Here is a 14,652-nt window from a genome sequence, read left to right on the forward strand (position 1 = left end):
TGGTGGGGCAGGAGGGCTGCAGAAGATGTGTACAGTGTGACAGCCTGGAATTAACAAGTTGAGAAGAAAAGGCAAGCATGGAAATGAAGGAGAAGAAAATGAAAGAAAAAAAAGTGACTTATTGCTGGCTGCTTGGGTTAGATTACCAACAATAATCCTGCTATCAGAATCATTGAGGATGGAGGGCATTATCGTGAGCAAAGTGTAAGGACTGGACCTAGCACAGTGCATGCCAGCAGTGTGTGCAGGGCACATTGGAGGGTGTGGGTTAGGAGTACTAGCAAGGCTGCATAGACAAGCCACTGAACACAGTTGGGCGGCACCAGTCGGAGTGGTAGGGGAGCCTGGAGGGCTTCTGGGAGTTCACCAACAATAAAGGGTGTATTCAGTAGAGCCACCTCATCTGCTGGGGTCTACAGTTCTCTCCTGGACTCCCTTTGTTTAGAATTCGGGATCAGTGCTGTGGTGGCGGTGGTCCACAGGACGTGGGAGTTGGATGTGATGTGAGGTCAGTGCACACAGCTAATCCTGTCATTCATATGAGGCAGTAGGGACAGCAACTCACCGAGTGTTTTCTTGTTGCTTACTACCGTGTTAAACACTTTACACACATCTTTTATTCTTAATTTTATCTATTTTACAGATGAAAATAAAGTTTGGCAATGAAGTAACTTGTCCACAATAATAGAGTCTGAAGTGCCAAAGTTACAACCAAATCCAAGTCTGTCTGCCTCCTTCTCTGAATTGTATTGGCATTTTCATTTTTATTCTTACATTCTTCCACAAGAGGTTGTTAATTCTTAAATGCCAGCAGATTGTCTCCAACCTAGTAGTCATCTGTTCCTTTAATATCTTCATTTATTCATCAGAATGACTTATAGAGATTTAGTGTAAAATAAATATGAAATATGTATATATTAGAGAGAGCACGGTGGATGGGGATGAGCAGAGGGAGGAGAGGGGATTTTTTTTTTTTTTTAAGATTTTATTTATTTATTCATGAGAGACCCATAGAAAGGCAGAAACATAGGCAGAGGGGAAAAAAGCAGGCTGCCTGTAGGGAGCCTGATGCGGGACTTAATCCCAGGACTCCGGGATCATGACCCAGATGATGATGATTCTTTTTTTTATATATATATATATACAGAGGAAATGTAGTGAGCTTACTCTTTCTGCTGGCAGCTGATGGCCTCAAGCTGCCCCTAATGTGTCTGTGGTTGCAGCCTCTGAGCTTAGGAACCTTGGGTTGCAGGACTCTACCTTTAGCCCTGGAGATTGGAAGCTCTACAGCGACTAAGATGGCTTAGATATGTTTCCAAAACTGTGATCACGTTTTATTTTTAAGCTTTTCTTTCCTTTTCTTGAGTCAGGGCAGATCTTAGTACCCTTTCCTAGCACTCTGTAAAGAACAGAGGTTGGTACCTCAGAAGAACCTTTCTGAAGGACTGCTTGCTACTGTGTAGGCAGGCAGAGAGTGAGCTACAGAATGAGAATAGTATTTCAGGAAGGTTGAGTCAGAGGAGCAAGTGGAGCATGGAGAGATTTTCTCAAGGTGATAAGGCCCTAGCACTCTGGTCTACAAGCTGAGGCAGGCCGGCTGGCAGTGATTCCCACTTGGGGAGGAAGGTGGTGTGGGCTGCTTATGAGACCCCCCTTCTAATTGTAAAGTCCTGTGGCCAAAAGGGTTTGGCTGGGGTTTGGGACACAGACTCCAGGGCCTGCAGAACTTGACTGGGAAGTCAGCCATCGCTTGCTGCATCTCAGGGAAGCCATGGGGGAAGACTGGCCTTATTACTTGTGACCCACATGTACTTGCCGGGTTTGAGTGTAGGCTACATGATTATAGACTTCTTCCAGTGCAACTTTTTGTGAATCTTTGAACCTGCAGTTGTGAAAGGATAGAAAATTTAGCTGAACGTAAAAAAAAAAAAAAAGGGTAAGAAAAAGAATGGTCAGAAAAGGAAAAAAAAAAATCAAAGATGTAAATTTGGTTGATGCCAGTGCCATCATAAGGCTGTAAGATCTTTAGGGTAGAGTGGGGTCACAGTGGTTTGTCTGTTTTCTTCTTTCCCTTCATTGGCCAAGTGCCTTTGAGGTGTGTGGATTTACCTGAGTCATCTCCTTTGTCCTCTCCCTCTTCAGCCCCCTGCTTGCACTTCTCATTCTGATCAGTGCCCAGCAGCTCACTGTGCTGTGTTGTCCTTGCAGGCACTGCTCCTCTGCTCTGGGCTGCTTCTGTGTCCACCCGGTGAAACTTGCCTCACAGCTGATCTCCAGTAAATTGTGTGAGGGCTTCCTAGCTAGTTTATTCTTCTTACTTGACCCTTGTAACATTTTTATTATTGCACTTATAATACATAATGATCCATTTACATCTGTTATGTCCCTTACTAAATTGGTAGGGTAGTGTATTATTTATCTCTGGCACTCAGCAGCTCACTGTACATGAAATATTTTGGGGGCTCAGAAACATAAAGAGGTTATCTACCATCATTGAGTCTTTTTGTGCCAGGCAGATATTAAAAACATAAATAGAAAAAAAGGAGGCCCTAAGTACTGAAAAGTTATGGTGTATTCTCCTATATGAATTTCAGAGTAAACTCTGGGTATAAGAAATCAGAGGCCTGATTTTAAATTAAATTCTTTCATTATTATTTTGGTAAGAGTTCTGAGTTTTTTTATTCCATGTTAATGACTTTGATTATTTGTGTGTGTGTATTTTTGCCCTAAATTCAGGATCATTTTGCCTATTGGATAATTCGGCACTGATAAATAGTAAATGAGTGAATGTGGGTGTTAGTGTTTTGGTTGTTTGGGTTTCAGTTTTAATCGGCTGTGTTTGTTTTTCCTGTGAGTATTGCCCTGTGTTCTACTCTTCTTTCTTATCCTCTCCTACCTTCCTGCCATAGGTCCCCTTCCCCCTCTCACTCCAGTTGTGACCAGTGCTTCACTTTTTTCTTGGTGATTTTTAGGAGTACAATGTCATGAAGTAGTGGGACACAGAAGCCTAGCTTGTGCCACAAGAGAATCAGACACATGCTCTGGGTCTCAACACCATTGTTTCCCCAGGTGTGGGCCATGATTCAAAAGCAAAAACACCACCAGGTCTAGTTTCCTGATTTGGTGGGCTAGAATCTATATTCTTTAACAAGGCCTCTGATACCCATGTCCCCTAAAGTTTGAGAATCAGTGTTTAAAGCTAAGTGCTCAGTTATTAATTAATGCAGCTGTAAACAGAAAAAGACAATTAGGCTCCTGTAAGATTTCCTCAGTCCCTTATTCAGGAAATGTATTGGTACCTGTAGTAGTTTGTATGTACGGATTTTGTAGAACTTGGCATCTGCAACAGGAAACGCCTATTCGCTCTTTGTACCCTGCTGCTTTTCCATTGTTCAGAATTCCCTGCTCCCACCCCCAACGAGTACATAACATGTTTATAGCCACCAGCCCAGACTCCTTAGGAATGAAGGAAAGAGTCTTTGGATCCTGTTATTTTCCTTGAAGAGCAGAACACTATTTTACAAGAATCCAGAGTATGTATTGTCATTTCCATGTTAACCCTCACCCCAAATTTTTGTGGGTTTCCAGGGATTTACCATAGCACAGTTTTAGCAGAATCCCAGGCCGTGGAAATTCATTTGAAGCACATTTTGCAGTGCAAGTATCCTGCAGGTACAAATCCTTTATTTACTCTTGGCTGAGTCTCAAACAGCTGCCCTCCTTTTTTTGGGACTGGGGTTGATTGTGAAGGTGGTTTGCACATCTTGTAGATTTGGAAGCTTCCCTGTTGTGAATGACAACAACCATGTCCATTGAAGTGATAAGTTCAGCAGACCTGGACAGCTGATCCTTAGGAAATGGCATGTGGTCAGGAAGTTAACAGATTCAGGGAGTTTGCAGGTCTCCCTGTAATTCCCGATGTAATGTTTGGCTTTTGGTTCCCCCCCTCCCTTCAGGGACATCTCATTAAGAGTGGAGCATGTGTTATGTTTTTTTAGTATACTATGCAGATATGGCTGGAAAATAAGTTTGATTTATATTTAGATACATAGGAGTACAGACATTGTTACTCTAATTGCTTTTCTTTTATCGGCTCTAGGGAGCATTAGTAAAGATTGTAGATTTATTTCTTCAGTTTGCACATTTAAGAAAAATGTCTTTTTACTTAATTCCAGTTCATTTGTGACACCCTGAATGACAGGGGACTTGAAATAGTTGTGCTCTGTATAATGTCTTCTTTCGGACTACAAAAGTATCTGTTCAATGTCTGAATAGTTAGGATTAAGAAACAGATAACTTAAGAATGAAAATTGGCTGTTTTCAGAAATATGTGTGTTTAACATTTTGTTATTTTGTTCCTCCAGATTCTTTTCTACGGTTATTTTGTTATATCTTACAATTGTGATTTACCCACCAATGTGTTTTTAGATAAATGCATCTCTGGATACCTGATGCCTTTTATCTTGACCACTTATGGTTTTCCAAGTATTTTCCTTGGTAGTCTCCATTGAGACCCAGAAATTGCAGGAAAGATCTGTGTCTGGCACTTTGCTAAGCACTTCACTTGGATTCTCTCTTTTAATTCTTCCACTGACACCATGCTATAGGCAGGAATTCTTATGCTCTCACTGCACATAAAGAGACTGAGGTTACACAGTTCACTGACTTACTTGCTCAGGGTCATACAGTTAATCACTGGAGAACTTGGGATGCCCGCCCACGTAATTTGATTGCTGGTCTAGAGGATATTGTATAAGCACTCTAGAACTTCGCTGTACTGAGAAATCTTTTCTAGCTGAAAATATATAAGCCCTCCAGAGTGATTGCATGGGGGCACCCTGCTTCTTTAGCTTATTAAGAAGTATTTTGTTAGGTTTTGATCTGTAGTTGGCACTCTAGGGGAACACTGGCTGAATCTAGTCCACTGCCTCCTTTTGTAAAGAGTTTTATTGGAACATGGCAACACCCATTCATTTACTTATTGCACCAGAAAACCTATGACCTGGCAAAGCCTAAAATGTTTACCATCTAGCCTTTTAAAGAAAATGTTTGCCAGCCTCTGCTCTGGACACCAGTCATTATGAAGGCATGTCATTTTTTGGTAGCTTCTGGTGGTTTTGCGTTCATTTGTTCAGGCACTCTGGTTGGTAGAATTGTTTACTCTTCGTTAGTCCCCCCCCAAACCAACCAAATAGCCCCTCCCACTTTATGCCTGAGTTTCCTTGTGATCCTTTAGAGCAACTGAGTTTCTTCAGAATCCTTTACAGATAGTGTGACCTGTAAACGATTCCGGAACTTTTCCCTCTGTTAACCTGTGTAAGCACTGCATATCCCACACTGATCGCTGATCCTGATGATGCTGTGCGCCTGGTGCCCTGTGAGGGAAAGGCTGGTGAGCATTTGTTCTGAAGTGCAGGGAGAGGTCGTAGCCTGTGTCTGCTTGTCCAGCAGCACCCTGCGAGCTGCCAGAGAATTGTCAGAGAACTGCTCTGACATCACTGAGACTGTTGCATTCGGGGTGGAGAAATCCTGCTTGGACATAAAGTGAATGTGTTGCTTTTGTATAACAGTAAACTATTCCTTTTGCTTTCTTTCGGCATTTTGCAATAAAATGGAAAATGTGAGAAGAATGAAAACACTTAATTACTGAGTTTGTTTTAATTCTTCACCCTGCAGGTTTATGACTGGACAGAATTCTAGCCGGCTCCTGCTGAGTGGCAGATTTGGTGAACATACTTGAAATCACATCATTTCAGTGTTTGAATTTTTTAAAAAGATTTTATTTATTTATTTATGAGAGACACACACAGAGTGAGAGAGAGAGAGAGAGAGAGAGAGAGAGAGAGAGAGGCAGAGACACAGGCAGAGGGAGAAGCAGGCTCCATGCAGGGAGCCCGACGTGGGACTCGATCCCAGGACTCCAGGACGCCCTGGGCCAAAGGCGGCGCTAAACCGCTGAGCCACCCAGGGATCCCATAAGTGTTTGAATGTTGGTATTTCCATTTCATAGTCTTTCAAATGGTGTGCAGCTTTTAGTGTCCCACCATGTCTGTCATGTGTTGTCCTTGTGTTATGTGAAAGGAGCCCAGGGAAGTGTGGACTTGGTCAACATCCTTCATTAGTGTCTGGGTAAGAACGAAATTGTAGGGTTTTTCTCTCTGAAAATTCCTTGATGAAATCATTAATGGACAGAGTGCGTTCCTTAACTTTCCTTTTGGGAAGGCTTGATGAAGAATCTGTAGACAAAGCAAAGACTTTCAGTTGGGGCTTAGAGAATAAATTTGTTTGTTTGTTTTGTATGTTTACTCTGACCCAAAGACTGCCTTCCTGCAATAGGCTCCTTTCAAAAAACACAGTTGTCAAGTAAAGTAAGCACACTTAAATGTGTAAAGTTGGGCACTATATGTAGCAAGTTTTCTGGTGCCTTAATGTCAAAACTGTTCTGAGTGCTGGAGCCAGTTTGGGGGACTGGAACCCTCTCCACATGTTACTTCTGTCAAACACTTCTTAATCTCTTAGATTTTCATGGGGTAAATGTCACCTCAGAGAGGCCTTCCCTCAGTACCATGTTTAAAACATTTTGTTCCTCTTTTTCATTTTCCTCCATAGAACTTATCACTGAAAACCGTTTATTTTACTGTCATATTTAAGTGTGTTACTCTCTACGATAAAGCTCTGTGAAGGTTGGGAATTTTGTCTCTATTCCTTCTATTGACCTCAGTGCCTCAGTACCATGCCTGGTACATTGTACAGGCACAGCAATTAACAGCAATGGAGTCATCTGTCTCTGATGTTCTCTGAACTAGAGGTGAAATGAGCTATTTTGTGAATTGAGGTCATTCAGGAGATCCTGAAAAGCACATATTTGGGCATCAAATGGGGTTTGATTCTGGGCTCTCCTACTTCTTAAAGTTGGTAATAAGTAACTTAATCATTGAAAGACTTGATTTTTTTTTTCACCAGTGAGATGGGGAAAATGTCTTTTTACAGGGATTAAAGATAATGTTGAACATAAAGTTCTGTAAATATTAGGCCTGTCTTTTCTCTTGTGTGTCAGTGTTGAAGAAGCTGAAGCAATCTGAATTTACCAATCTGTTGCTTCTGGGGTCATTGCCTTGATGACTTCTGACAGCTTTATTCTTTCAACAGCCTCTGTTGCCAGCATAACAATGACCTGTCCCTTTGACCAGTGTGGGAGGACAGACACTTTGTCATTCCTCTTTAATCCTCATATCAGAACAACTTGTATGGGTTCTGGCTTTGATATATGTTTAGGCGAGTTCATAATACCAAACAGTTGAGATGCATCAGCCCTTCCTGAGAGCCATGTGAGTTCAACCAGCCCTTTTATCCAAACGCAGCGGCAGCTGCTCAAATAGGTTGATGTCTGTGGTCTTTGCAAACTAAGTTGTCATAAGTTTCTTGGCAGATGAAGAAACATCAGAGGGCCAATAAGTCACTAGTGCGTCTCCCTAGATTTCTCCACTTGTTATGGGTTACTGAAATGTTAATTCCTGTTTTAGTTTCCACGGATACTTCTTGAGGGGAACACTTCAGAAGTTAGTTAAGGCAAATTGGTTTATAAAGTTATAGGTTCTTTTTTTTTTTTTTAATTTTATTTATGATAGTCACAGAGAGAGAGAGAGAGGCAGAGACACAGGCAGAGGGAGAAGCAGGCTCCATGCACCGGGAGCCCGATGTGGGATTCGATCCCGGGTCTCCAGGATCGCGCCCTGGGCCAAAGACAGGCGCCAAACCGCTGCGCCACCCAGGGATCCCTATAGGTTCTTTTAGTTCTTTGTCCCAGGCAAGTCTGGACATGATCTGGAAAGCTGATTAAAAGGCTAGTGAGCACAGTGAGCTTAATTTTAAATTAAATGGATATTTAATGCATTGAGAAAAGTACTCAAGCACTTTGTTTTTTCTTTTCCATCCGTGCTTTCTATTTGAATTTGATGGACTGGAGATCTCCCTTATTTTTCTACTAAATGAGTTATTGGTACGTTTCTCAAGTTTGGTTTTCACTCTGGATTTTTGCAGGTGATTTTAGCACCTAAGGGTACAAAATCATTCCATGAAGACAAGAAGGAAAGTGCCAAGAAGCCAGGAGGTGTCTCAGTGCGGGGAGTAGGGCAGAGAATGAACAGGGGTGGATGTGGAGGTGGTCTGCCAATGTGGCCAAGCCCCCAGGCTGTTGGCAAAACATGCTGAAAAGCCTGTGGCCTGCAAGTGGTTGGGGGATGACTGGGTTTAGGAGCCCGATTATAGCTTTGGTTTTTGGTTTTTTTCCCCTAAGTGTGTGTTAACTGCTTTTTGGGTGAGCCTTGATCTTGGACATACACATACCACAGCCTGACCAAACTGGCAGATCTGGGAGGATTTCAGTATCGGGAGGATTCTGTTACTTAGATTACACATGGTTGCTGAGGCATTCATTGCTCTTTATTCTAAACATTTAGCCATTGATAAGCTGCTGTTAGTGCTATTTGGATTTCAATTTACTGTTAGGTTTTTGTAATCTGGTAGAACACAAAGAATGTGATTTTATCTATTTTTTGCATGTGCGAATGACATTTCTGTACTGTTGTTTATACTACTGGTTAGTTACTGTGTGCCTTAATTTAATCCATTTAACTTATTATGAGTAAGAAACTTTCTTAGATCAAATTATAGTCCTTTGGGGTCTGCCTCTCTGACTCCTACGAGGACAAGATCAGCTTATACTCAAATTCAGGGTGTTTGGAAAAGGGCCTGCCATCCTGAAGTCCACAGTTCTGGACCATGGTATTTTAACTTGAAGCTCCGGTCAAATCTCCAAGTTAAACCTTGAGAGCATGCTGTTTTTGATATTCAGGAGGGTATTAGACAATCCTACGAGTCTTCTCTAAAGTTCTTCCTAAGATTTTTGCGAGCATTCATTTAGTGAAGGTAACAGTTGGGAACCGAGCTATTAATTTTGAGCGGGGGTGGGAGGGGGTAACAGCGTGTATATGGTGGAGGCCAGCCGTATCTTCCCTTCTTTGCAGGGTATCCTCCCTTCTCTGTGGGCAGACAGGAAGAGTGTGCTCTGGCCCACTGTACCCCTGTCCTCAACTCCCTGGTGAGGCTGGAGGAGGCCCTGGCCATGCAGCACTTTTTGAATTTGGGCAGTTATGTAAAAGTATAACTGAATGTACACTGGTTTTGCTTTGGTAAGCGCATTTAATACCCTGTTGGTTGTTGAAAATTCTCCTAGGACAGTGGAGCCTTTTGTGTTTATTTTTCAATCAGAAAGTCTTTCTCCCCAGTCGAAGGGATTGAAGTGAGGCTATAAGAAGTTTTGCAGTCCTTGACCTTCTAGCCTTCCCTAACCTCTAAGGAAAGCCAGGCATCCAACAACCTCAGACTTCTGATTGTGTTCATATGGCCATACGTGACATAGAGCATTTGCAGCTTTTATATTTTTTTGGTGATAGCTTTTAATTTCATTCTCACTTATTTCTTCCTTTTCTGTTTCAGTGTCCTGGGTCATGAAACTTAATCCACAGCAGGCTCCATTATATGTGAGTAAATCATGAGATTTCTTATTTCATACTCATCTCTGCCTTTTATTTGTTATGAGGAAACTCAGAAATGCTCTCATGTGCTTATCACAGGAATTTTTAACCATCTACATGAGTAGTGTACTTCAGAAATTGAATTTGATTTGGCAAATGCTAAATGACTCCTGCATGGCTGGCACTGAGCTGGGAACAACGAATAGCTGTAAGATGTGTGAGGTAAACTTTTCAGGTGGCAAGCGGCACATCAAACAGTTGCACGGTCCTGCAGAACGATGCCTATGCCAATGCCTATGCCATGGCTGCTTCTTTTCACTGTCAGCACATTTACAGAAACGTGCTGTGGAGATCTTCCTGCTGCCATTGGGAGTTACCCTGTGTTGCAACTAGGTGGCACTCTGTCATTGGTGAGAGTGCTGTTTACATTAGGGCTCGGGTGGAAGCTGATAAATCATCTCCCGAAAGTGAGGCAACTATCAGATGAAGTTGATAAGTCAATGAATCAAGGCTGGAAAAGGTAAAGTGTAGGTGATTCTTTTTTTTCTTTTTAATTACCAAGAGAGTGCATTAGCTGCATGAGGGTGGTGAAAAATGGTGAGGGGTCCCCTCAGGGGTGTGGATAGATAGAGCTGCCAGAGGCCAGTGGATATTGGATTGGTGTGGTCTGGAGAGAGTGAGGAAAATGTCATTGATGGGACAGTATGTTGGAGATGAAGAAGCATTTGGTTGGATGAAAAGTCCCCAGAATTTGTTCAAGACCTAAGAGAGATAGTCGAGGGGATGAGTGACTGTGAGCATGGTATTTGATGCATGGTGGAAGGGTGGGCACTGGAAATGGCCCAGCTGCATTTGTGTTGAGGAGTAATGAGAGACAAGTCTATAAAGGGTATCAAAGGTCAGCTGTGAAGACAAAGATGTGAGAGCTCCTGAGGAACCTTCAGTGGGGTTATTTTAAATCTGTCAGTTTTATGCACTTTTTTATTTTAAGCCATACGATGTTACTAATAGTCCTATACCTGTCTAGCATACAACATTCATGCAATCACTTTTCTACACAGATGATTTTTATGTTAAATGTAACCTATAAAGAAAATATATGCATTCTTAGAAGGCATTTTATGCATTTCTTTCCAGACTACTTGGAGAGAATGTATTATGTTCAACAGTGGGTTTGCACATGAACTGAACACCTTGGACTTTTAAAAACAGCTCTTATTGAGATATAATTCACACACCATAAAACTCACACATTTAAAGTCTGCGATTCAGTGATTTTTAGTGTATTCACAGTTGTGTAATCATAACTGTCATCTAACTTGAGAAGATTTTCTCATCCCGAAAAGAAACTCCTTACCTATTAGTAATTACTCACCATTCCCTGCCTTTCCCCAGCCCCTGGCAACCACTTACCCACTTTCTGTCTTTATGGAGTTACTTATTCTGCAAATTTCATGTAAATGGAATCATACAACACGTGGACTTTTGTGACTGGCTTCTTTTCCATAGTGGAACATCTTTAATTAAGGTACATGTTAAAGCAACTTTGTTCCTTTTTATTGATGGGTAATACTCTGTGGTATGGCTGTGCCACATTTTATTTCTCTGTTCATTAGTTGATGGCCATTTGGCCTATTTCCACTTTTTGGATATTACGAATAATGTCGCTATGAGCAGCAGTTTTTGATAGACTTTGTATTTTCATTTTTCTTGGGATTGGACTTAAGAGTACAATTGCCTGCTTACATGATGACTCTCTGTTTAACATTTTGAGGAATTGCCACGATTTCCTCAGTTGCTGCACTGTTTTATGTTCTCACCACCAATGTTGAGGGTCTGTGTCTCCAAATTCTTACCAACACTTGATGTTACCTGACTTCTGGATTGTTGCCATCCTGGTGGGTGTGAAATGATAACTCATTGTGGGTTTTTTTTTATTAAACATTTTATTTATACTTTGAGAGAGAGAGAGCAGAAGCGGGGTGAGGGGCAGAGGGAGAAGCAGACTCCCTGCGGAGCAGGGAGCCTGACATGGGACTTGATCTCAGGATCCTAGGATCCTGACCTGAAACAAAGGCAGATGCTTAACCAACTGAGCCACTCAGGCTCCTGCTTATTGTGGTTTTGCTTTGCATTTCTCTAGTGGCTAATGATTGTGAGCATCTTTTTAGATCCTTTTGCCCATTTATATGTCTTTGAAGAAATGTCTATTTGGATTCCTTGCTTATTTTTAATTTTCTTTATTGTTGAATTTTAAGTGTTCTTTATATATTCTGGATTCAAGTCCCTTATCAGATAGATGGCTTGCAAAAACTTTTGCCCACCATAAGGATTATCATTTCATTTTGTTGATGGTACCCTTTGAAGCTCAAAAGTTTTTAATTTTGATGATGTCCAGATTACCTGTTACTTCTCTTACTACTTGTCCTTTTGGTATCATATCTACAAAAGACTTTGCCTAACTCAGGGTCACAAAAAAAATTAACCTCCTATGTTTCCTTTTAGGAATTTTATAGTTTAAGCCCTTACATTTAAGTGTATGGTTCTGGAATACATTTTTTTGTATGCTCTAAGGGAGGGTTCCATCTTCATTTTTTCATATGTCCTTGCACCATTTGTTGAGAAGACTTCTTTCTACATTGAATTTTCTTGGGCACGCTTGTTGAAAATTTATCATAAATATAAAGAATTACTTCTGGACTGTTAAGTCTCTTCCTTTCCAGTATGTCATCTTTAATTTCTTTAGCAATGATTTACAGTTTTCAGTGTATACAAACCTTGTACTTTATTTTAATTCTTCTTGATGCTATTGCAAATTACAGTTTTCTTAATTTCATTTTCAGATTGTTCCTCGTTAGTGTATAGAAATACAGTTGATTTTTTTAAAGATTCTATTTATTTATTCATAGAGATGCAGAGAGAGAGAGAGACAGAGAGAGAGAGGCAGAGACAAAGGCAGAGGGAGAAGCAGGCTCCACGCAGAGAGCCTGACGTGGGACTGGATCCAGGGTCTCCAGGATCACACCCCGGGCTGCAGGCAGCGCTAAACCGCTGCGCCACCGGGGCTGCCCACAGTTGATTTTTATATATTGATCTTACAACCTCAGCCTTGCTGAACTTGTTTTATTGGTTAAAAGTTATTTATTTATTTTTAAGATTTTATTTATTTGAGAAAGAGTGAGTGAGAGAGAAGGAGCCAGGGGAGGGGCAGACGGAGAGGGAGAAGCAGACTCTCTGGACTCCAGGATCAGGACCTGAGCTGAAGGCAGACACTTAACCAATTGAGCCACCCAGGTGCCCCGGTTAATAGTTTTTAATGGATCCCTTAGATTTTCCTGTATACAGATCATATCCTCCGAAAATACAGATAGCTTTCTTGCTTTCCTATCTAGAATGCCTTTTCTTTTTCTTTCCTGATTGCCTGAGTAGAACTTCCAGCATAGTGTTGAGTAAAACTGATGAGAGCAGATATCCTGGCCTTGTTTCTGATGTTAAAGGGAGAGTACTGGGTCTTTCACCATTAGGATTAGGTATGATGTTGTTAGCTATGAGTTTTTCATAGATGCATTTATCAGGTTGAAGAAGTTCCCCTCTGTTCCTAGTTTGAATATTTTTATCATGAAAGAGCATTGGATTTTGTCAAAGTTTTTTTTTTTTCATCTGTGAGATGATCATATGTTTTTTTTTTCCTTTTATTTTTTTTTAAAGATTATTTATTTATTCATGAGAGACACAGAGAGAGAGGGAGAGAGAGGCAGAGACACAGGCAGAGGGAGAAGCAGGCTCCATGCAGGGAGCCTGACACAGGACTCAATCCCGGGTCTCCAGGATCACGCCATGGGCGGAAGTCGGCACTAAACCGGTGAGCCACCCAGGCTGCCCTTTTTCCTTTCTTTTCATTGGTATAGTTTATTAGGTTGATTGGTTTTGAATGTTAAACCAACCTTGCATTCTTGGAATAAATCCTATTTTGTCATATATAAACATATGTTGCTGGATTTGGTTTGCTATATATAGTTTTATGTCTATATATAAAAGATAGAGTCTAGTTTTCTTCTGATGTCCTTGTCTGGCAGCATATGATTCCCAGATATGTCCATGACTTCATCTCCAGAACCTGTGACAATTTCTCTTACTTGGCAAAAGGGACTTCACAGATTTGATTAAGGGTCCTGAGATGCGAGCTTCTCTTGAATTATCTAGGTAGCCCAGTCTAATCACAAGGGTTCTTAAAAGTGAGAGAGGAGAATCACGAGTCAGATTTGTAGATGCTACACTGCTATATTTGAGGAAGGAAGGGGCCATGAGCCAAGGAGTGCAGCCTCTGGAAACTGGAAAAAGCTAGGAAACAGTTTTTCCTTAGAGCCTCTCAGGGTACCCCTACAGACATCTTTATTTTAGCACAATGAAAGTTGTTTCAGACATTTGACCTCCAGAACTGTAAGATGAGAAATTAGTGTCAGTTTAAGCCTCTGAGTTTGAGATGATTTGTTGTAACAGCAATAGGAAATGAATATAGTCGTAGTTTGGAAAAATTAATTGATGGCAGCATGAAGGATAATTTAGGGGAGAGTAGAGGCAGAGAGACCAGTTAGAAGTTTTCTGATTTTGCCATCATGGGATCTGAGAACTCCAGAGTTAATGAGGACCGTGGGCGTTATGTGCCTCTCTGTTGTGGAGTGGGGACACAAGTTCTGAAGATGATGTGATGAGGTGGTACAGCTAATCCATGACAAAATTACGATTTAAATCTGTATTTTTGGGCTTAGTCATAGAAACTGCTGTAAAGTGTGTTAAGCATAAAAAAGCTTCATTCTGTTAGGGAAGCAAGGCTCTTTAGAAATGAGTTCTAAGGAATATTCTTAATAAAGGAAGTTCTTCTAATTGGGCAGGCCAAACTGAAGAAAATTTTAACTTCAGATTTTAAGTATGCCTGTCTGCAAGAATACTTAGGGGTAATTTGTTATCAATTTTTTAAAAGGAGAGTGACAGTGTATCTTGTTTTCAGTGAATGGAGTCAGGTCATGGGCATTTCTGCTATTCTGGTAAAGAGAGGTAACTGTTACATCGTGTCTACTGGACAGGGGGTCACTTCTCTGCACCCAGAGGAAGAAGG

The 14,652-nt window shown here is 41.2% G+C and overlaps 1 protein-coding gene across 4 annotated transcripts in view; it reads left to right on the forward strand.

Moving 5' to 3' along the window:
• AKAP13 (A-kinase anchoring protein 13) overlaps window positions 1–14,652 on the forward strand; it is a 323,293-nt gene that overhangs the window by 79,229 nt on the left and 229,412 nt on the right. For all 4 annotated transcript variants that reach the window (XM_072737237.1, XM_072737235.1, XM_072737236.1 and 1 more), the window contains exon 2: window positions 9,499–9,542. In XM_072737237.1, coding sequence (XP_072593338.1) covers window positions 9,510–9,542 — 33 coding nt within the window. In that variant the 5' untranslated portion in view covers window positions 9,499–9,509. The remainder of the gene's footprint in view (window positions 1–9,498; window positions 9,543–14,652) is intronic.

Source organism: Vulpes vulpes, chromosome 14 (assembly GCF_048418805.1).
Source record: "Vulpes vulpes isolate BD-2025 chromosome 14, VulVul3, whole genome shotgun sequence".
Lineage (NCBI taxonomy): Eukaryota > Metazoa > Chordata > Mammalia > Carnivora > Canidae > Vulpes > Vulpes vulpes.